The 24,720-nt window shown below is 36.6% G+C and overlaps 1 protein-coding gene across 1 annotated transcript in view; it reads left to right on the top strand.

The window, feature by feature from the left end:
• Positions 1 to 21,083, top strand: part of BARD1 (BRCA1 associated RING domain 1) — a 92,682-nt gene extending 71,599 nt beyond the window's left edge. The window contains exons 8-11 of the mRNA XM_070771756.1: positions 4,718 to 4,850; positions 5,607 to 5,699; positions 16,432 to 16,529; positions 17,902 to 21,083. Coding sequence (XP_070627857.1) covers positions 4,718 to 4,850; positions 5,607 to 5,699; positions 16,432 to 16,529; positions 17,902 to 18,234 — 657 coding nt within the window. The 3' untranslated portion in view covers positions 18,235 to 21,083. The remainder of the gene's footprint in view (positions 1 to 4,717; positions 4,851 to 5,606; positions 5,700 to 16,431; positions 16,530 to 17,901) is intronic.
• The last annotated feature ends 3,637 nt before the right edge of the window (positions 21,084 to 24,720 follow it).

Genomic DNA, 24,720 nt, shown 5'->3' with positions numbered 1-24,720 from the left:
TGTCCAACTCTTTGCGACCCCATGAATCGCAGCACGCCAGGCCTGCCTGTCCATTACCAACTCCCGGAGTTCACCCAGACCCACATCCATCGAGTCAGTGATGCCATCCAGCCATCTCATCCTCTGTCGTCCGCTTCTCCTTCTGCCCCCAATCCCTCCCAGCATCAGAATCTTTTCCAATAAGTCAACTCTTCTCATGAGGTGGCCAAAGTACTGGAGTTTCAGCTTTAGCATCATTCCTTCCAAAGAAATCCCAGGGCTGATCTCCTTCAGAATGGACTGGTTGGATCTCCTTGCAGTCCAAGGGACTCTCAAGAGTCTTCTCCAACACCACAGTTCAAAAGCATCAATTCTTCAGTGCTCAGCCTTCTTCACAGTCCAGCTCTCACATCCATACATGACCACACGAAAAACCATAGCCTTGACTAGATGAACCTTTGTTGGCAAAGTAATGTCTCTGCTTTTGAATATGCTATCTAGGTTGGTCATAACTTTCCTTCCAAGGAGTAAGCGTCTTTTAATTTCATGGCTGCAATCACCATCTGCAGTGATTTTGGAGCCCAGAAAAATAAAGTCTGACACTGTTACCACTGTTTCCCCATCTATTTCCCATGAAGTGATGGGACCGGATGCCATGATCTTCGTTTTCTGAATGTTGAGCTTTCAGCCAACTTTTTCACTCTCCACTTTCACTTTCATCAAGAGGCTTTTTAGTTCCTCTTCACCTTCTGCCATAAGGGTGGTGTCATCTGCATATCTGAGGTTATTGATATTTCTCCCGGCAATCGTGATTCCAGCTTGTGTTTCTTCCAGTCCAGCGTTTCTCATGATGTACTCTGCATAGAAGTTAAGTAAACAGGGTGACAATATACAGCCTTGACGTATATTTGGAACCAGTCTGTTGTTCCATGTCCAGTTCTAACTGTTGCTTCCTGACCTGCATATAGATTTCTCAAAAGGCAGATCAGGTGGTCTGGTATTCCCATCTCTTTCAGAATTTTCCACAGTTTATTGTGATCCACACAGTCAAAGGCTTTGGCATAGTCAGTAAAGCAGAAATTGATGTTTTTCTGGAACTCTCTTGCTTTTTCAATGATCCAGCGGGTGTTGGCAATTTGATCTCTGGTTCTTCTGCCTTTTCTAAAACCAGCTTGAACATCAGGAAGTTCACGGTTCACATATTGCTGAAGTCTGGCTTGGAGAATTTTGAGCATTACTTAACTAGTGTGTTAGATGAGTGCAATTGTGCAGTAGTTTGAGCATTTTTTGGCATTGCCTTTCTTTGGGATTGGAATGAAAACTGACCTTTTCCAGTCCTGTGGCCACTGCTGAGTTTTCCAAATTTGCTGGCATATTGAGTACAGCACTTTCACAGCATCATCTTTCAGGATTTGAAATAGCTCAACTGGAATTCCATCACCTCCACTAGCTTTGTTCGTAGTGATGCTTTCTAAGGCCCACTTGACTTCACATTCCAGAATGTCTGGCTCTAGGTCAGTGATCACACCATCATGATTATCTGGGTCGTGAAGATCTTTTTTGTACAGTTCTTCTGTGTACTCTTGCCACCTCTTCTTAGTATCTTCTGCTTCTGTTAGGTCCATACCATTTCTGTCCTTTATCGAGCCCATCTTTGCAAGAAATGTTCCCTTCGTATCTCTAATTTTCTTGAAGAGATCTCTAGTCTCTCCCATTCTGTTGTTTTCCTCTGTTTCTTTAGTACGTGCAAACTCCAGGCGACAGTGATGGACAGAGAAGCCTGGCATGCTGCAGTCAGTCCATGGGGTCGCAAAGAGTTGGACATGACTGAGCAACTGAACAACAGTATATGCTACCAGATAGGCTGGTTACCCTTATTCTTTGAAAACTCTTAATCTCCTTGCTCCAGGCATCAGCCTTGTAAGTGTGCCCTATCTGTAGACCTGGAAGAGAACCTAGAAATCAGCAGTTTAATTTCCTTGTTTTATAGATGAGAAAACTAACATGTAGTTTGATTTGCTCATGGTTAGCCCACCATAGGAAAAAAAAAACACAACACATTTTTTTCCAATAGATGAATTAGAAGTTGAGTGAATTCGGAATATTATGAAAATTTTAGGTCAGTATTCATTCGGTCCTATTGTACTTAACTATAAATTGATCCTTACTCTATTCATTTGGACTTGGATTCTGATGGCAGAACATAATGTAACTAAGTTGTCATTTGCCAATATTTCTTTTATGTAAACATCGGGAAAAGGATTATTTTAGATGTGTCAAAAATAAAGATACGGTAATGGTATTATTGGAATCTGAAAGTGGCACTGTTGCTCTTAATTTGGCCTTCCAGTTACTCTTGTGTTTTTGTTAAATGTAAGAAACCTATACTTCCTGCATGTCACATGAACACTGCCCGTGAGTGAGTATCGTTATTTACTCTCTTAATGGTAGCTACTTGGCTAAGGAAATGATCATGAACAGTAACAGTTCCTTAAGTTGAAAAAGTTGCTTCTTTGTGTATACTCACTAAAGACAAGATCTGGGATCTTCTTCGACAGATGGCATCAGACTCCCTTTCACTCGTCTCTTTCAGCCACATAGGCTGCCTTGCTGTTTCTTGAATCCCCCAGACACGTTCCCATTTCAAGTCCTTGGTGCTAGCAGTTTTCTCCACCAGGAACAAATGTAGGGAGCCAGATGTACATATGGCATGCTTCCTCACTCCCTCTGGCTCTTGTTGTAGTTTTTTAAACTTTGTTTTTGGTAAACTCATTAATTTTGATGAATTCAGAGTAACTAATTTTTCCAAGAAAAAGTTTCATATCAAATTATTCCTTAGATAAGTTTATTTAATGTCAATGTACATAGTATCTAATATCTCTAAAAACAGATTATTGAACCTTTGGATTATTTTCTGAACAGCTTTTGAATCTCCTGATTCTGTGACCTCTGCTTACTCAAATCAAATGCCTCCAAACTCCCACCTCCTGCCCCAAATTAGATATGTGGCTTTGACAGCTCTTTGCTTGATTTTGTTTATTTATTTTTAATAGCTTTCCTTAATTATGAGAAATTAGTGTCAGTTTCTATTTTTTATTCAAACTTAGAAACTAGATAGAAAAATGCTTGACCCACTTTGGTGCTTTCCTGAAATTGATGGAAGTAGTATCATAGGCTATATTTACAATTGATATCTTTTCACTTTTTATTTTGTGCAGAGAACTCATTTAGCTGAAGTGGAGTTATAAAAATGGAAAAGTAATGTGTTCCATATAGAACTACTTTATGATGCTCATTTGTAAACTGACAAGAATATTTGAAATGCTGTTTTTTAATATGATTATAATATAGTAATTGATAAAGTAGACTGAACTATTTTCATGTTATGGAGTATTTATAAGATGGTTACCTCATCTTATAATTGAGTGAATAGGAAAGATAAATGGACAGATATGTGATGTCAGTATGTGTGTGGTGTGTGCACGGCACGTCCAGTAAAACCTCTATAACTTGAACCTTCAAGAAAAGTAGTTCAGGAAGCGGAAACTTTTAAGTGCTGAATATTGTCATTAAAAAAACTTTATAGAAATGTTTTTTAAAATGTCATGAATACATTCTTCCTTAATATATAGTAGAATCCTATTTAATGCATTTTGAGTGAATGAATTATTGAGATCAGTCTGTTTAGAGATGTAGCCAGCAATTTACATGTAATATTGTAGGGCATCAGACCAGATAAATTATCATTATTCAGATATGTGAAGTGAATATTTAAATATAAATTTCCTCCAGTCTAGTTGCTGAACTATACTGGTAATTATACTTGCAGTGTTTCACTCATGTTCTGTGAACTTCTGAGAGGCCAGAGGTCCAGAATACTTAGACACTCATACATGTAGGAGGGTCCTTTGTGTTGTATTTGAAAATTAAAGTATTATGTCTTGCTTTTTATCTTGTAATACAGTAGTGCTCATTTACCCTTTCTTATCTGTTGGATCATTGCTTTTTTTCATCAGGTAGCTTTTGGCTAACTCTCATTCCAATTTCTTGGCATTAAATTTCTTGTCTTTTTTTGTATCCAGTAAATTCTAAGTCTTTCTATTAAAGTGAAAACATTAATCTTTGTTAGAGCACTTCCTTTTCATAAACTCCAGTGACTTATTTCTGTTGGTGAATCTGGTATAATAACTTCAGTATTCCCTTGTCTGTTTTTACTTTGTTGGTTTTGAAAAATAATTCTTTCATTGTTAAAATTTTGTTTTCTGTCTTCGAGATCAGTGCTGTTCTAGAAGCCTTGGTGTTTTTTCATTTTTTATGTAATCTCAGTTTAAATTAAACACACCAGGTTGGGTTTAGCTCTGTTGGAGTAAGTTAGTTTGGGCGGGGTAGGGAATTGATCATTTTAAGTGGGTATTTGGGGTTATTTTATAAAAAGGTGGGGCTTACTGGTAACAGAATGAAGTTAGAAAACCCTAGAGAGATCCACTTTGGAATCGAGGAAACAAGACACCCTAACTATAGAGAGGTATCCCAAATGGTGTTTTATTAGGGGCAGGGGGTAAAGAAATAGAACCAGATGCATTGTGCTTTAAGGTTCTGAGTGACGATTCAATGGAAATTATTGGGAATTACTAGATAAAGTAGAGAAATCCGAGCTCATATCAATTGAAACGCAGTTTAATCTTTCTCTAGCCTTTAAATGTTTTTGACACTATGGCATCACCTCTTCTATTGACAGGTAAACACTGGTCAGCGTCGGGATGGGCCTCTTGTACTTATAGGCAGTGGACTTTCTTCCGAACAACAGAAAATGCTCAGTGAGCTTGCAACGATTCTTAAGGCTAAAAAATGTGCCGAGTTTGATGGTACAGGTGAGGATTATTTATTTATTTAGTTTTGGTAGAAGAGAATTTTAAATGGGTAATTCCATTGTAGAACTCACCTTGATAATTTATACATTTTACCCATTGGAATCTGACTATATACTTTGAATCTGGTAATAATTCTAAAAGGTTTCTATAGTTGTAAATTACTTACAGTCTTCATTTAGTTAGGGAATATAAAGTTTAAAGCTTTGCCCCTATTTTAGGGCATATGTCAGAAGAGCAGTTTTATGAGTTTGCTAATGACAGATAAATGGTCGAACAATGTAATGCTTTATTTAATTCCTTAGTTGTAATTGGAAATAGAAAAGAAATTTGCTTTGGCCACTGTGGCTTTGGGCTTCTCAGGTGGCTCAGTGGTAAAAAAAATCCACCTGCCAATGCAGGAGATGTGGGTTTGAGTCCTGAGTTGGGAATATCTCCTGGAGGAGGAAATGGCATCCCATTCTAGTATTGCCTGGAGAATCCGATGGACAGAGGAGCCTGGCAGGCTATAGTTCATAGCATCACAAAGACCCAGACACGACTGAGCACACACATACACTCTGTGTGGCTTTAAGATTTATGATTTGTGATCTAACTTTTCATATTGGTAGCCATAATAGAGAATGAAATTAAATAAAGAAGTCTTTACCAAAGTATAAAAATTGTTGCCTTGGAAGAAAATTCAGATGTAAGTGGACTAGTTAAATAATAATTTTGGTTTATATTTCTGTTTCTCTTACTGCTTTTTTTGTATTGTAGTAACTCATGTCATTGTTCCTGGTGATACAGTTCAAAGCACCCTGAAATGTATGCTTGGAATTCTTAGTGGATGCTGGATCCTAAAATTTGAATGTAAGTATTGGATTTGGGAGAATTACAAAGGGAATTAAATAGACTAATTTCATTTTTTTATTGCAGTATTGCCAGTAATTATTTAAGGACCTTATGCTAATGTTTTTTACCTCTGTTTAGTCCCTACATTTTGAAAAAGCTTTTCATATTAATGGTATCACTTAGGTGTTCTTGGTAAATATATACAAGTATGTTCTCATTTCAAAGTCTTCCTGTCATACCAACTATTTTAATCCAGAGTAAATGGATCCTGTAATAGACCTGTAAGCTTAAGCAATCTGTGTTACCATTATTGTTGTTGTTGTTTTGTTGCTCAGTCATATCAGACTCTTTGTGGCCATGGACTGTAGCCAGACAGGCTCCTCTGTCAATGGGATTTTCCAGGCAAGAGTACTGGAGTGGATTGCCATTTCCTTCTCCAGGGCATCGTCCTGATCCAGGAATCAAACCCACGTCTCCTGCTTGGCAGATGAATTCTCTACCACTGAGTCATCTGGGAAGCCCATATTACCATTGTATGATACATTTAACTCAATAAATGCTTGTTTTAAATATATGACTATTAAATTAGTTTATTGCTTTTCCTTGTGATGTCTAAAAACTTATCTGCATAACTCTCTTTAGCTCTCTCAGCTAATATCATTTGTTTTAGGAAGGTCTTTGAAAATTGAGACTGCCTTGTACCACCTGCTGCTGCTGCTAAGTCGCTTCAGTCGTGTCTGACTCTGTGCGACCCCATACACGGCAGCCCACCAGGCTCCCCCATCCCTGGGATCCTCCAGGCAATTGTACCACCTGACTGGGGGCAATTACACTAGCTATTCTCTAAACCTCTGATGAAAATGTGTTCCTGTTACTCCTTTCTAGATGGTAGTCAACCACCTTCTCCTTTGATGCTGCCTTTCACCTTCCCAGCTCTCACCTGTTTGTTTTACCTAGGACTTAACAAAATAAAAAGAAAGCTTGTACAAGGTTATTTTCTACTCCTCAATTACTAAAGTGTCTTCTGCTTTTGATATGACAGCTAAAATAGGACAATGAAATGACCTTTTTGCTAACTGATTGTTTATAAAAAGAATAATGTCTGTTAAAGAGGGACCTGTGAAGTCCTGTTACAATATAGTTGAATATCTTGATCTTAGAGGTAGTTGTATTACATAGTCTCCATATATGATTAAATGTCAGGTCTGTGTGTGCACACACACACAAATGGTGAATGTATAACTGATGAAGTCTGAGTAAGTTCTTTGGACTGTATCAATGTCAAATTCTTGGTGCTGATAATTGTGCTATTGTTGTGTAAGATATTAACACTGGATACTAGAAAAAGAATGCATGAGACTTTCCTGTACATTTCTTTGCAATCACCTGTGAATCTATAATTATTTCAAATTTTAAAATTAAAGAATAGTGTTTTTAATGAAACTTTCTTTGTAAGAAGCAAATGATGGGTTAGAGTTAGTTTTGAAAAATCTTTTGTTTTAAGATTTGTACTTTCAAGGTTTTATGGTAGAGTTGCTTGATTCAATCAAAGCCTGAATTATATTATTAATCTGTTGTTTTAAATTAACTGGTTGGTAAAAACTTTTCTTTTAGCAGTTGATATTCATCTCAGTAAAACAGCTACCACTTTTCTTTTGATAGTTGTCTCCATTGATTTGGTCTGTGACATGTATAAGTAGCAGGGCCACTCTCTCTGTTCTAGTCTGTATCTGTTACTCTACTCTGCCAGTCAGCCAAGCTAAAAAGTATGAGAAGAAGTTGGACTGATTGGCCATTTATGTAGAAAAAAAGTTTTTTCTTTAGTCCCTTATTTTTGGACCTTTGTTTCCCTTTCAGATTTGTGTCAAGTCTTCTTGGGCCTCAGTATTTTAAAAATTGACCTAAAATGTTTCCATGATTATAGATGTTTTTGTACTCAACTTTTGCCAAAAACCTTGCCAGTGGTTATAAAAAGGAATGGATTTTCATAGTAACAAGAATCTCAGTAATAAAGAAGCTATGTGAAATTTTAAATATTAAGGCACTTACCACTTACCCTGTAAGTCTAGTTCTTGTGAATTTGCTGAACTTGCATCTTGTTACATATACAGACTACAGTATTCATTTCCATAAAATCTGCCTTCTTTAAGAAATGGAAGTTTTGTCATTTTAATGGCTTGGCCATGTCATTTTTATAGAATCACTAATGGACTCAAGCTGACTTAATAGTGTGCTATTTGGTGATTGTCACAGTAGTGAATAACATACTCTTAATATCAGTGGTTCTTTTAGGATAAAAGGTGGATGGAATCTCTTACTGAATTTCACATCCCCATATTTTCTAATTCAAAATACAAAGAGGAATAGGTTCAGGGTTTGAGACAATGAATTTAAATAGTTGCTGGGTTTAGTTGCAAGAAATAGTTGCAAGAACACTTTCTATCCTAATATATTTTTCTATTATTTTGTGTTGTTCTTAATGTCAGGCAACTTAGTGTGATTTTTAAAAACATGTTCAGAGGTATTCAAAATTAGTTGAAAATCATCTATATTAAGGAATGATATGATGGGCCAAAGCTTTCAAAACTAATCACAAAGATCTATGAGTTATTAAAACTAAATTTTGTGTTTGAGATATTCACTAACTTGCCTGAAAGACAAAATCTTTACTGGCTGAACTCTGTAGAATGTTTAGTATTAACTTTTTCAGTATTTTCCATAAACCAAGTAGACTGAAGACGAAGTTTCATGTAAACTTTCTCTATAGGGAATTGACTTACTTAAAAAATTAAACAAATTTAAATAAATTAACAAAAATAATTATATAAAACAGTCTGGATTCCTTGGATCCAAATTTAATTGGAAGTTTTCTGTTTAAATGTATTTTTCTCTTAACTGGTTAATATCTCTTATTTTTCTATTTTATATGTATGGAGCATCTTACAGGGTCATAGTTAATGAACTGTGCATGAACATTCTAAGAATAGGCCATAATTATGCTATTGTATCAGGCATTCTCTCTCATCATGTTTATTTTACAGATATTTTATTGGATGGTATTTATTTTATAGAAACAGGAGGCATAGATAGGAAAATTCCTTCTTCAAGATTGAGTTTGTGCCTGAGATTCTACTTTAGTCCTAGTTTTGGTGCCGATTCCTCACAGGAAACTAATAACCATCCCTGTACAGGGTGATTTTGGTAATTAAAGAGGTGGCTAGAATGAAAAATAGAAGATGTATAAATTGTATTCATCTCTTAGAGAATGAAGAAGATGGAACTGCATCCTAAAGATGTAAACTAACCTTCAGAAAGAGAAAATGTATTTTACTGCACTGTTCTTTTCAGTACACTGCTTTCAAATCTCCTCTAGCCTAACCTTTTTTTTTTTTTTTGAAAAAAAATTGAATTCTGCCTCTTCATTTCTCGTCTCATTGTGAAAGGGAGAGCAGATGACTGTCATCTTTTCTTTCATAATCTCTTCCCCACTATCATCTGAGTTGAAATAAAATGTAGAAGTTTTGAAAGACCTTAGCACCTAAGGAAATTGGTGTGGGAATGTGCCAAACATTTTACTCTGGACTTTCATCTGTGAGGAGAGGAAGGGCCACATACACTGTTGCTTTGTTTTTGTTTTAGATGTGGAAGATGGAACCTAAAAGACAATCACTACATCATCATTTTACAAATAACTTCATAATCAGATTAATGAACATGTTTTTCAATTAAAATTTTCTTTAAATGGATATTGAGAGTGCTGTGGAATTTTTAAAATAAAGAAAAATTTTATTCATATTTTGCTAATTACCAAAAAATAAATATACCAAAGCATTTCTGTCAACTAAGATTAGTTAGACAACTTCATGCTTACAGAAATATTTTACCAAAGATTGTTTAAGAAAAAAAAATAATAACATCTGTTACTATACTAATAGTCCTATTTCTGAGCTACCCAAGCAAGTAATTGAGAAGGAAAAAAACATGATTTCTATTGTTATTTCTTATAACAAGAAATAGGGGGGAATAACTGGAGTGTTAGAGGATTAAGAAGTTTCTGAAATGCTTAAAGATATTTTCTGAAAAAAATTTATATTTTTATATGATAACTTAGGTCTGAAATATGAAAAACAAATTTGTTTAAACTTTTTAAAGAGCATAAAACATTTATATCTTTTCTGTCAATATTACATAAATGTGTGAATATGTACAGGCGAAGGAAGTAAACAGTCATGGATTGGATTTGGTAGAGGTCTATTTGTTTATAACAGTTTTAACATCAATATATGTCTCAAGTGTTTTAGGAAGAAATTCAAATTCTTAAACTCTAATAACAATTAGATCTTCTTTTTGATCTTTTCTCAAAATTTATTGAGGAGTTAATGGTTTCATTCTTAATCAGGGAAATTAGAACCTCTGTGTGTATATTATTTGAATCTGATGCAATGAATTGTGTATACCTGTTATGCAGATCTAGCCAGATACAATTTAATATGGTTATTGTCCAATGAACATAGAAATCTTACATAAATAATTTGTGTTAAATATACAATGAAAAAAGAGCACCAAGTATGAGTTTTTAAAGTATTTTATTAGGAAAATTTTTGAACGTTAGACTGACTTTGTTCGTTAACCACATTTATAAAGAGAAGGGTTGATTTGATATTATTATTCATAATACAAGGTTTTAGAATTGATACCAAATTTTGCCTAAGCAAATTTTATCATACAGTAATATACTTTTGTGATAGAAGTTGACCTGCTTCTCAATATGCATTAAGTAAAATAAATAAACTTAGCACACTGTCTTATGAAGAAATATATTTTTATGTATAAATATGCTGGTAATTCCCTGGTGGCTCAGAGGTTAAAGTGTCCGCCTGCAAGGCGGGACACCCAGGTTCAATCCCTGGGTCGGGAAGATCCCCTGGAGAAGGAAATGGCAACCCACTCCAGTATTCTTGCCTGGAGAATCCCATGGACGGAGGAGCCTGGTAGGTTACAGTCCACGGGGTCGCAAAGAGCCAGACATGACTGAGCGATTTCATTTTCACTTTCATGCTTGTAATTAGAATATTGGCTTAAAATGTAGCCAAAAATAAATAATTGTTCAATGATATTTATATGAGAATGCAAAATCTAATGATTTGTGACAGTTGATTTCTAAATCCAAATGTTTATGATGGCATGAGAGGAGCATTTACCTTTTATGTTTTCAGCCTTCATTTTATTGTCCTTCCATCCTCACTGTGGAATTTCATAATATTGGTTTTAGCTCTTTTACTTGCCATCCAATTTTTTTAAAATTACAGTGAGAATAAAAGTTGTTTTCCCATTTTTGTCATTGTTGTAGAAAGTTTCCTCTTAAAAACAATTTCTTTTTGTCTAAAATTTAGTGATAAGATAGCCTATTTGACTAAAAGGCCCACTAGCATCTAAAAAATAATTTTTTATTTTGTTTTGTTTTTACAACTTCGGTGTTCATTTTTAATAGAATCAGAAAGGAAATTTACTAATATACAGTTTTCTTGAGTTATATTAGTGCCTAGTTTGGATCTAATGACATATTTATTAGGATTTTTGATTTTGACATAAAATTTTTGATTCTGTATTTTCATTTTATTTTTTTTAGAATACCATTTAGCCTTGGCTGAGAGTAATATTTAATTCTAATTGTCAGTGCAAATAGCCACTGGCTCCAGAAGAATAACAGTTCTTTAAAATAAGAGTTGTTTATTGCTCTGGCTTTTGAAGAGAGTGAGCATGTTCTGTGGCTTCATCGAGGGATCATTTCCCCTTTGGACATTTGGAATTTGGAGCATTTGACAGATTTCCATTTTAAAGCTTTATTCTGTCTTCATTAAATTCTGTAATCATTTGTGTGTAGCTGTGGATTCAGGAACCTACTCCCATTTATGTAATCCTTTTTCTCCTTCTAAAACTAGGAAAAGTGACTAAGCTTAATAGAAATTAATGAACATCATCAGTGGTTTATGTAGCTAAAATGAAAATACACATCCATAGATATGTATGGTTTTATGAAGTAGGAGGCAAGAGTGGTTACTGGAGATTTAAAATAAAGAAGTACATTTTTGGATGGTACAAGACTCTTTTTTTTAAAAAAATCATATCCCAGAATTCATAAGCTGCATTAGTATGCAGGTTCCAGAGGTTTCTTAGGTAGCCGGAGCTGCCTTAATTAGTTAAGAGTTAATGACTTTGAGTTAAGCAGTAGTTTGGGAATTGGGCTGCTTACCTCTGTATCAAAAAGTAATAAAATCAGGGCACAAGGAAAGCTTACCTGAAATGGTAGACATGATCAGGAATACATCTGAACTGAAAAGAATCTCTGCGTTTTAGTAAGATAGCTAGTTTATTCCTATGTCTCTGCAAAATGATAGCTTTGGTCACAATCTTAAAATACTACATGTGACAAGTAAAGATGTTATAAAGCATACTTTTACAAGGGTAGTGGCTTGACACATTTTAAAGTATGTATCTTTCTGGCATATTCAGAAATCTGTGTTTATATAAGCAATATAAGTTACTCGTGTAAAGTCATTTCAGTTTGGATTCAGATCCTCCTGTTTAGCTGAGAAAGTTAAGCAGTGATCTTGCATAGATTTTTATTTCTGCTGAACTATGCAGATGATGAAATAATATAGACTTTATTAAGTACAAATACAAAATATAATTTGTTTCAGTTTTAGAAAGTAGTTTTATTGCAGTATAATTGGTTTACACTGTGCTAATTACTGCTTTACAGCTAAGTGATTCAGTTATATGTATATATGCATCCTTTTTTAAAATATTCTTCCCCATTGTGGTTTATCATAGGATATTAAGTATTGTCTCTCTGCTCTACAGTAAGGAAATGTTAAATTGGTGAAAATGGCCTGTTTTAAAGTCTTTATAGAGATTAAGGATTACAGTATATATTATTACTTTAGGTGAGTTTATGACTAGGAATATTTTGAAAGTTCTGATTGTTTAATATGGAAAATAGATTTAATAATTCTTGTTGCAGTTTGGTTAACTAACATAGTATTGAGTAATTAAAACTTTGATTATTCTCTATTATTAATAATTACCTTAATCTTAATAATAATTACCTTAATGATTATCTATTTAGGTTTGTTAAAGCAGTAATTTTAAATAGTATTTTGGCTTGTAGATTCATCCATTTCATTGGTTTGGATAAATGAAATTGGATTAGATAAATATCACCATTTAAGTTTCTGAAAGTTTAAAGTCTTCTTTTCATGTTGTAGTAAATCTGTTCAATTGGTTTATTGCAAAAAAAAGTCAACTAGGAAGTTGATGTGAAGTGTAATTATAATTGTCTACTGACACATTGGAGACTATTCTGAAACTCAAAGGGTACAAATGAGAGAGTGGCAGCTTCGGTTTCAAATTAAACAAACTCATTGATTCACTGAAGACAAAGGCAAATGCATTATTCTCCCTGCTCCCAAACTCCCAGGTAGTCAGCAGTTTTTGACGTTTTGGTACACGGCTAATCTCTTAAAACGGAGAAGGCAATGGCACCCCACTCCAGTACTCTTGCCTGAAAAATCGCATGGATGGAGGAGCCTGGTGGGCTGCAGTCCATGGGGTCGTGAAGAGTCAGACATGACTGAGTGACTTTACTTTCACTTTCATGCATTGGAGAAGGAAATGGCAACCCATTCCCCTGTTCTTGCCTGGAGAATCTCAGGGACCGGGGAGCCTGGTGGGCTGCTGTCTATGGGGTTGCACAGAGTCGGACACGACTGAAGCGACTTAGCAGCAATCTCTTAAAAATAGGGATCCTCCTATTTAGTCATCTGTTTAGTGGTTTGGCCATTTATTTTAAGAGAGATATAATATATTAAATCTGAGTAGAGAGTACCTGGCATTTCCTACAATGCTTTATTTTTTTAATAAAATAAAGATAGGAAAAAACTGATCTAGGAGTTGGAAGATATCTGAGTTTTTATCTCACTTATGTCACTTAAAGAATTTAACTTTCCTTTACCTGTGAAATGAAGAATTTGATTAGATGAAGCATCAGGAGTTTCAAATTGGTAGCCTTAAGTCCAAAACAGGTACAATTTATATGATTTAGTTCATCATAATCATTTAATTTCTGTGTCTTTAAGATGTGCATATGACCATTACAGTCTCCATAACTTCCTCCCACTTAAGACGAGATACCCAACATGATTATGTAATTTGCAAGGCCCTTGTAGGCATTATTCTCACCCAGGGTTCAAAAAATTCTCCACGTTTTCTGTGCAGCAATAATTCTACCATGTTATCATAGAACTGGAAACTGTTCCTTAGTTTTTGGGCAGGGCGGGGTTGCTGCTGCTGCCGCTAAGTCGCTTCAGTCATGTCCGACTCTGTGCGACCCATAGACAGCAGCCCACCAGGTTTCCCATCCCTGGGATTCTCCAGGCAAGAACACTGGAGTGGGTTGCCATTCCCTTCTCCAATGCATGAAAGTGAAAAGTGAAAGTGAAGTCGCTCAGTCGTGTCCGACTCTAGCGACCCAATGGACTGCAGCCTACCAGGCCCCTCCGTCCATGGGATTTTCCAGGCAAAAGTACTGGAGTGGGGTGCCATTGGGGAACTATATTTTCCTTCTTTAGTTGATATTAAGTGGCAGAGAGAGTTGGCAAAATGTTTCTCTTTGTAATAAGAGAATATCAGAGGAATGCATTCTTCATTTAGCTCAACAGTTATAATTAGAGCCTTGGATTTTTCTGACTACCTTTACAGAAATTTACTGAACAATTACTATAAGGCTGGAAGTTTTATGATTTGAGGCATATTTACACTGAAAAAGCTGCCCTCTTGGTGTCTGCTGTCTCATTTCTCTTGATGCCATGCTTGTCTCATTCTACTATCTGTTAATGCTATATTCTGTTAATTGACTAATGCTGGCAAATCCCTTGGGTCAATTAAAATAATTTTAGTATGATTTTTTGATAGTTTAAATAACCAGTCACATAAACCCATAAGGTTGGTAAGCAGCCAGCATAGGCACAGTGTATTTATTTATTTTTGTAGTTATACATTAGCTGTTTACTTGTTACAGTTAGACGTCATAAGGGTATTCAGTGTTAAGTTCTTGGCTTTATGTACCGGCATGTACAGTTCATCTAAACCAGTATAAATGCTCTGCAAATATCATTAGGAGAAGGGGGCTACATATTTAAGTGACATAAAGTAAAAGGAATAATTTATATGTGAAATAATAAGTCTGAGGTAAGTCAGTTATTTGGTTATATTGGTAATGTTTTTTGTATTGATATTTAATATACTATATCATGTAAGCACACTGTCAGTGTTTCTGGTATGATTTTGACCTAGTCATAATTTTTATTTTGAAATTCATTTTTTAATAAATGGTAAAATTGATAGTTTAGTATTAGCTTCATTGGAAAGATAGTTTTTTATACCCTGTGAGTGGTTATTAAAATTATATTTTTAAAATATAGTTTTTAATTACATACAAAAAAACAGTTTTTATAAAACTATCATATTTATAAGTTATTGATCAGAATAAGATTCAGCATAGCAGACTTAGCTAAATAGGATTCTTGTATTGAAAACATTGGGGGAAAGGGACCCCAAAACACAGGCAAAACTAGCAGAAAATTAAGAATCACGTGATAGAGAATTACAGATATGCCAGCGTTGAACGTTGAATTGTGATATGCATTCATAGCTCCAAGTTAAGAAAAATTCAGTCCCTTGACAAAACTATGCTTTTGAAGAGATGGAGTATTTAGTCATTAAAATATTCTGACTTTTGTTATACTATATAATATCTTGGAACATCTCAACTGAAGCAGCTGTCAGTTCAGTTCAGTTCAGTTGCTCAGTCATGTCTGACTCTTTGCTACCCCGTGGACTGCAGCACTTTGGGCTTCCCTGTCCATCACCAACTCCCGGGGCTTGCCTAAACCCATGTCCATCGAGTCAGTGATGCCATCCGACCATCTCATGCTCTGTCATCCCCTTCTCCCCCTGCCTTCAGTCTTTCCCAGCATCAGGGTCTTTTCCAGTGAGTCATTTCTTCGCATCAGGTGGCCAAAATATTGGAGTTTCAGCTTCAGCATCGGTCCCTCCAATGAATATTCAGGACTGATTTCCTTGAAGCAGCTCTAAGGCATTTGAAGTACTCACCAGTCATCCCTTGGTGACTGCAGTGTGTACCTGTCAATTCCAAACATGTCGCAGACTCTGCTTTACTGTTTATTTTAACAAGTGCTATAGAGCCCCTGTTAGGTGGCCAGCTTAAATGAGGTGTTCTGGACTCAGGTACTTTGCTGAATGTCTGATCACTTACAGTCTAACAGGAGGTTAGACATGGGATTGCCAGGATGAGTGGGGCAGATGGTTAGATCTTGGGGTCAGATCATTGTGAGCTGAACTTCGTGGGACTTTTTATTCACTCTAATTTTGATAATGGCCATAAACTAAAATTTAGATTTTTACTTTGTATGTGGAATAATGTATTGATTTAGGTTTTTTACAAAGAAAACTCAAATTTATATTCAGTACTGCCTCATTGCTTAGTCTTGTGAAGGAAAGATCAGTTTTACTACCTTTTGTTTTGGCATAAGTTAGGTTTCTTTTTCTGTTTCAGAGCAATACTTAACCATGAAGAGGAAAAACGGCTTAGGTAAATGGCTTCATTTCAATGTGAAAGAAATACTTTTCACTTGATATTTATTTTGCTTTTATCCTTGGTTTTTGCCAGGGGTGAAAGCATGTCTACAAAGCAAAGAATGTGAACAGGAAGAAAAGTATGAAATTCCTGAAGGACCACAGAAAAGCAGGCTCAACAGAGAACAGCTGGTATTTTCCTTTTGATTCTGCTTTCATTGTTCTTATCATAAATTAATAGTGTTATTACCATGAGGAAAAACCTCCTGCCCTTTTAACAAGTACAGGTGACTGATTAAAATTTTTTTTAATTATGTATTTATTGGCTGTGTTGGTTCTTCATTGTTATACAGGCTTTTCTCTAGTTGCAGCCAGCAGGGGGCTACACTCTGTAGTTGTGCTCGGGCTTCTCATTGTGTGGACCACAGGCTCTAGGGCATGCGGGATGCAGTAGTTGCTGCTCCCGGGCTCCAGAGCCCAGGCTCAGTAGTTGTGGCACACTGGCTTATTTGCTGCACAGCGTGTGGGATCTTTCCCAATCAGCGATCAAACCCATGTCTCCTGCCTTGGCAGACGGATTCTTTACCACTGAGCCACCAGGGAAACCCCTGGTTAAAATTTTAATTGTGCTCATTTCAAGTGCTTGATTCTGAGAGATGATAACAATGAGCAGTAAAATCCAGAAGGTAATAATTTCATATGGTTACTGCATTTTGGGCATTTCAAACATTACCATAAACCTTTCAGAGTCTGAGGGAAGTCTTAGATGCAGGTAGTTTGAAAGAAGACAGCTGATGCTCAGGTTTAGTTAACCATGTCTTTATTACCACATATTGAGATTTTATTGAACAAAATTCCATTTTTCTGTTGACGTACAAGTGTATTAAAAATGTTGAAGAATTTTTGTAGAAGGGACTTGTGAAGCTTTTTCTATAAAGTACACAGAAATGTGTTTATAGCTAAGTGGCTCTCTGGCCCTGGCTTTCTAATGTGTTGTGCTCTAAGGAAAATGTTTCTAGAACCCCGGAGGCCACCCTCCCACGTGCTGCCCTGGGGGAACCTGGGTTGGTAGTATATAGGGATCTGAATGTGGATGGGCAGAGCTGGAAAGCTCCATGGACAAGCTGTTAGACTTACAGTTACGTTTAGCTTGGTATACCCAAAGCATATTTTAGATATGGTAGGAAGGAATTCTTGAGACTTTAAGTCTTACCAAGTATGAATAAAGATTCTGATACAAGAAGTTTGAGGAACAGATTTTAAATGTGTATGTGTACCAAACACACATATACACACACATTCATAGCACACCTAAAATGTGACAAGAGTGAAAAGGGCCAGAGTCTTCAGGAGAAAAAAATTATTGGAGACCTTTATTTTCATGAGTATTTTTCTTAACCCAAAGAGTTACTTAACCCAGAGAGTTCTTGAAGTGTGTCTTGTCCTTGCACCTCATTAAATAACTTCTTAACTGCTTGTGACTTTTTATTTCCCTTATTTCATGTGCAGTGTTTTTAAATATTTTTGTCTGCTTTTAATGAGCTTTTTTTGTTTGTTTTTTCAGTTGCCAAAGCTGTTTGATGGATGTTACTTCTATTTGGGGGGAACCTTCAAACACCATCCAAAGGACAACCTTATTAAGCTTGTCGCTGCCGGTGGGGGCCAGATCCTCATTAGAAAGCCCAAGCCAGACAGTGACGTGACTCAAAGCATCAATACAGTCGCGTACCATGCCAAACCTGATTCTGATCAGCGCTTCTGCACACAGTATATCATCTATGAGGACTTGTCTAATCATCGCCCAGAAAGGGTTCGGCAGGGCAAAGTCTGGATGGCTCCTTCCAGCTGGTTTATAGATTGTGTGATGTCCTTTGAGTTGCTCCCTCTTGACAACTGAACTCCCACAGTGTGATAACCTAGTGATTGCACTGTTTTCATCAGTCACGTTTTTACAAATAGGTAGACTCATTCATCACAGAGGGCGATGGCACCCCACTCCAGTACTCTTGCCTGGAAAATCCCACGGACGGAGGAGCCTGGTAGGCTGCAGTCCATGGGGTCGCGAAGAGTCGGACACGACTGAGCGACTTCCCTTTCATGCATTGGAGAAGGAAATGGCAACCCACTCCAGTGTTCTTGCCTGGAGAATCCCAGGGACGGGGGAGCCTAGTGGGCTGCCGTCTATGGAGTCACACAGAGTCGGACATGACTGAAGTGACGTAGCAACAGGAGCAGCAAGCAGCAGCAGCAGACTCATTCATATACTTTTTTCCCTTGAATTAATATATATATATATTTAAATGTGTATGTGTACCAAACACACATATACATACACATTCATAGCACACCTAAAATGTGAGAAGAGTGAAAAGGGCCAGAGTCTTCAGGAGAAAAAAATTATTGGAAACCTTTATTTCATGAGTATTTTTCTTAACCCAAAGAGTTACTTAACTTAATATATATATATTGTTTGCCAGATTAGGAATTCATTCTGTGTTTACCATTTAGGTGCTGAGTGCTGAGATTGCTTTAAAGAATTTTTCTTTTTAAAACTAGCATATGTGTTGATTCATCATGTCTTTCTATTCACATTGTGCTCAGATGCTCAGTCATGTCCTACTCTTTGCAACCCCATGGACTGTGCCCACCAGGATCCTCTGTCCATGGGATTCTCCTCTCAAGAATACTGGAGTGGGTTGCCATCTTCCTCCTCCAGGGGATCTTCTGGACCCAAGGATAGAACCCACATCTCTCGAATGTCCTGCATCGGCAGGCAGATTGTTTACCCCCGGCAGCACCTGGGAAGTCACTATTCATGCCATCAGATATCAAAGATTAATGAGACGGCATCAGAACTCTTGGTTACATCTGCAAGTGGTATCTTTACGTCTCTCACTTTTAATGTTCTTTGATGAAAAAAAGTCCACACCTGCCACCAGCAAAAATATTTGCCTTTGTTTAGTAAGCAGATAATATTGTCAAATAATTTATTCTGGTTTTATTATAATGAAAATAGTTTACCTGGTCTAAATGTGCCACCATAGGTGTTAAAATACTTTTGCTTTCTACAGTTGTGTTTTAGTTACTTATAATTTACTTGGATGACTATTCCTACATTTTTATCCCCCTTTTCTAAAAAGAAAAAAAGTCTTTTAATCAGGAAATCATGATTTGAATCTTCACATTACCGTTTTTTGGTGAAAATCAACATTGGGCTCATGATATTTTATTGTATATACTTGCTTATTAATAATCAGCTTATAACTGTTAATAGCATATGTATCTAACTGTGTAGAACATTTTCTCTAACATATTTTAATTTCAGTATTTCTTAGGAGGTCTCACCAGACTAACAAATTTTTAGTCAAATATAAGTGACTTAGAATGCAGTCTTTCTGGTAGACCTTAACATATATCCTTAACATAATTTTTTCATAGGTCTTAATTTCTTTCTTCATAAATTGTTTTTCATGTTTAGGTTTCTGGGAGGGCAGAAGTTGCTAATTACTTGATTTCAAACTGAGTTTGTCCAGATGATACAAAAGGTTGTGACAGTAAGTTTAATGGTAGCAATGAAAAGGGCCCGCTCATGATCCCAGGACTGCCAGGGCTGCAAAGTAGTGCACAGGACATCAGCCGAGAATGGGGAGACCTGGGGAGGTTACTGTGGGCTGAGTGTTCTTATTTGTGAATCAGCAAGGTAGATTGGATCATTTAAAAACATTTTTCTAAGAAGTAGAATTCTTTAATAAGTCTTTCTAGAAATTTAATGTACTTATAATATTGAAAACATGGGGAGGGTGTTACTGTTGAGACTTGGCAGCTTTGTCCCTTTTGGTAACCATTAGGTTAGAATATGGACAGTCTGAAGTTCAGGAACATTTTAAGGTCCATTTATTTGAAGTTTGAAATTGGGCTGATTGTTTCAAAATAAAGTTTACTTTAATTTCTTCTTTGCAATTTATTTTTCCATATTAAGAAATGTATTTTTCCATATTAAGAAATGTATTGTGTTAACACAATAATACTGCTGATCCTGACCTTCAAAGGGTGAATTAGCTCTGAAACACTCTATTCAACCAGTAATGTGTTTGTTTTGCATTTCATTCTAATGGAGAATGATGAACAACATATTTAGCACTAAGCAATTCTGAGGGGTTAGATAATGTCTGGATTAAATAATTTAAGACTCCCTGGGATTTTGGTTGTCATTTTTGATTTATAACTGACTTTTGGTTGCTTTCTGTTACCTCATTGGTCATATCCTAGACAAATTTGTGTTTGTTTTCTCTGATCTGAATCCCTGTTTGTAAAAACACTTCTGATATTTACGTCTCGCCTTCCTTTGTTCATTCTCTTGGTTTGTCTTCCCTCTTTGTCATATGTTGTGCCCCACTATTAAGCATTTTTATATTAGGTTTCCTTAACTATTTTGACAGCAGCTAATTGATGTTAAGCTCTTGAAAACTTGTATTTTCTGTATAGATACACTTGTAATTATTTTCATTTTTCAGTCAGAGATTCACGCTTCCTTCTTAATTACCGTGAACCATTAAAGTTGTTTGTGCTTGCATATCTCTGTTTCTTCTATAGAAGGGGCCTATTCTGCACTGTTGAAGAATGAGGCTCAGCAAGATGTGTGAGGAAATCTTTCAGCTGACAAAAGCTTAATCTTTTTGAGTACTATATTTCAAATGTGTATTAAGTACTTTATTACTTAAATAAAATGTTTTGAATACAGTGTAACGTTGGTAATTTGGAATCGTCATTAAGAGTGTCATTTATTACACAGTGATTCCCTTGTGGTTTTTTTTTTTAATTGAAATATAATTGACAGTATTGTGTTAGTTTCATGTGTGTGTCAGTGATTCAATACTTACTTACATTTCAAATGGTCACCTTGTTAACTAGTTGCTGTTCATCACCACAGTTATTACAATACTATTGACTATATTTCCTGTGCTGCATATTACATCCCAGTGACTTAAATTTCTTTTATAACTAGGAGTCTTTACTTCTTAATCCCCTTCACTGATTTTGCCTGACTCCCAACCCACCCACCCCTTTCCCTCTGGCAACCACTGGTTTGTTTTCTGTATCTGTGAGTCTTTCTGTTTTGTTTTTTAGATTCCACATATAAGTGAAATCATAGAATAATTATATTTCTCTGTCTTATTTCACTTAGCAAAATACCCTTTAGATCCTTCCATGTTGTCATAAATGACAAGATTTTATTCTTTTTTACCGCTGAATTTGTTAATATTGTATATTTACATTGTACATATATGTCACATCTTTTTCCATTATCTATTGATGGGCACTTAGGTTCTGTATCTTGGTTATTGTAAATAATGCTGCAATGAACATTGGGGTGCATATATATTTTCAAGTTTAGTGTTTTTGTTTTCTTCAGATAAGTACCCAGAAGTAGGATTTCTGGATCATAATGGTAGTTCTATTTTTAACTTTTGGAGGAACTTCCTATTGTTTTTTATAGTGTCTTCACCAATTACAGGGCTTCCCTGATAGTGTTGGTAAAGAATCCGCCTGCAATGCAGGTAGACCCTGGCTCAGTTCCTGGATCAGGAAGTTCCCCTGGAGAAGGCACAGGCTACCCACTCCAGTATTCTTGGGCTTGCATTGTGGCTCAGCTGGTGAAGAGTCTACCTGCAATGTGGGAGATCTGGATTCCATCCCTGGGTTGGGAAGATCCCCTGGAGAAGGGAAAGGCTACCCGCTCCGGTATTCTGGCCTGGAGAATTCCATGGACTACAGTCCATGGGGTCACAAAGAGTTTGACGTGATTGAGCGATGTTCACTTTTCACCAATTACATTCCCATCAATGTAGCACAAGTATTCCTTTTTCTCCTCATTCTCTCCAACACTTTTTAAAAAAATTAGGTTGGTACAAAAGTAATTGTGGTTTTGCATCGTTGAATCTTGCTGTTTAATATTAGAATACATTCTTAAATGTTATACATCATTTTAATGAGCATTGCTTTATGTTTTTTGCTAATGACATTACTTGCTATGTATTTTATATGTATTTTAGGCTATAAAAATGATGTTAGAAAAAAAGCAAATTGGAGCAGTTTTCTTATTTGAGTTCAAAATGGATCACAAAGCAGTGGAGACAACTCAGTATCAACAATGCATTTGGCGCAGGAACTGCTAACAAATGTACAGTGCAGTGGTGGTTCAAGAAGCTTTGCAAATGAGACAAGAGCCTTGAAGATGAGTGTAGTGGCTGGCCATCAGAAGTTGACAAGGACCAAATGAGAGCAATCATCAAAGCTATACTCTTACAGCTATACTAGAAGGTGTCAGAGAACAACAGTTCTAAGGTCATTTGGCATTTGAAGCAAATTGGAAAGATTAAAAAGCTTGATAAGTAGGTGCCTTGAGCTGGCTGAAAATCAAAGATTGCCACTTTGAAGTGTTGTCTTTTACTCTATACAACAACAATGAATCCATTTCTCAGATTGCAATGCTCAATGAAAAGTGGATTTTATACAACTGATGATGACCAGATCGGTGGTTAGACTGAGGAGAAGCTCTTCAAAGCACTTCCCAAAGCCTAACTTGCACCAGGAAAAGGTCATGGTCACTGGTGGTCTGCTGCTGGTCTGATTCACTACAGCTTTCTGAATCCTGGCGAAAACATTACATCTGAGAAGTATGCTCAGCAAATCGATGAGGTGCACCGAAAGCTGCAAGGCCTGCAGCCAGCATTGGTCAACTGCTGCTGAGTCACTTCAGTCGTGTCTGACTCTGCGACCCCATAGATGGCAGCCCACCAGGCTCCCCCGTCCCTGGGATTCTCCAGGCAAGAACACTGGAGTGGGTTGCCATTTCCTTCTCCAATGCATGCAAGTGAAAAGTGAAAGTGAAGTTGCTCAGTCATGTCCGACCCTCAGCGACCCCATGGACTGCAGCCTACCAGGCTCCTCCATCCATGGGATTTTCCAGGCAAGAGTACTGGAGTGGGGTGCCATTGCCTTCTCCGGCACTGGTCAACAGAACAGGCCTAATTCTTCAGGACAATGCCTGACCACATGTTGTACAGCCATCATTTCAAAAGTTGAACAAATTGGGCTGTGATGTTTTGCCTTATCCACCATATTCACTTGACCATTCACCAACCAACTACCACTTCTTCAAGCATCTTGATAACTTTTTGCAGGGAAAATACTTCCACAATGAGCAGGAGGCAGAAAACGCTTTGCAAGAGCTTGTTGAATCCCAAAGCACAAATTTTTATGTTACAAGAATAAACAAACATTTCTCATTGGTGAAAATGTGTTGATTTTACTGGTTCCTATTTTGAGTAGTAAAGATGTGCTAAGCCCAATATCTTTATTGAAGAAATTGTCTTTTCTCCATTATATATTCTTTCCTCTTGTCATAGATTAATTGACCATATATACATGGTTATTTCTGGGCCAGCATGTTTTGAAATCAGGGAGTATGATGCCTCCAGCTCTCTTCTTTCTCAAGGTTGTCTTGGCTATTTGGGTCTTTTGTAGTTCCATACAAATTTTAGGATTCTTTGTTCTAGTTCTGTGAAACATGCCATGGGTATTTTGATAAGGATTGATTGTACATTGCCTCAGGTAGTATGAACATTTTAACAATGTTAATTCTTCAAGTCAATGAGCAAGGTATATTTTCCCATTGAATTATGTTGTCTTCAAATTCTTTTAAGGTACAGGTCTCACCACCTGGTTAATTTATTCGTAGGTGTTTTATTCTCCTTATGCAGGTGTAAATTAGACTGTTTTCTTCTATTCCTGGTACCTTGTTTTTGGTATATGGAAACACAACTTTTGATACCTGGAAGTTTCTATTAGAATGGTGATGAGGGAGAAGTGGGGAAAATACTTAACTGTTCAGACTCTGACCTGGTTTGTGACTAACACCCTAGCTTAGATAAGTATTACTTTGGCCACAGTGCTCCAGTTTGCCTGTGCAGGCCATTCTGAGAAGGGTCAATGAGCCTAATGGCAGGCATGAAGATTGGATTAAAGACCCAGGAAGGGCATGTCTCCTGCACAGGCTTTAAAGTCAGTTGGACTTTTTACCATATCTTTACTAGTTTAGTTAACCTGTGTCTACAATTATAAAGGTGGGAAAATGCTGTCTGTCGCCCATGGATGTTAAGGTGGATGAAAGCACAGCACTGTGCAGGCACTCACAGGATCACTTTTCATTCCTGTGTGAGCAGATGGATCAGACTTCTCTAAAAGCAGCTCGTTGAGAAGTCGGTTGGTCCTGGTCTTGGTCGTCTTGGTCCTGAATCATTCTGGCCATCATCATCAACTCTAGCTTAAATGCTTCCTGTGCTGTCTTCACTTTACTGATGGTAGCCTTAACAGCATCCAG

Source organism: Bos indicus, chromosome 2 (genome assembly GCF_029378745.1).
Source record: "Bos indicus isolate NIAB-ARS_2022 breed Sahiwal x Tharparkar chromosome 2, NIAB-ARS_B.indTharparkar_mat_pri_1.0, whole genome shotgun sequence".
Taxonomy (NCBI): Eukaryota; Metazoa; Chordata; class Mammalia; order Artiodactyla; family Bovidae; genus Bos; species Bos indicus.
Note: the sequence above shows the minus strand (reverse complement) of the source record. Positions and strands in the feature narration are given on the sequence as shown.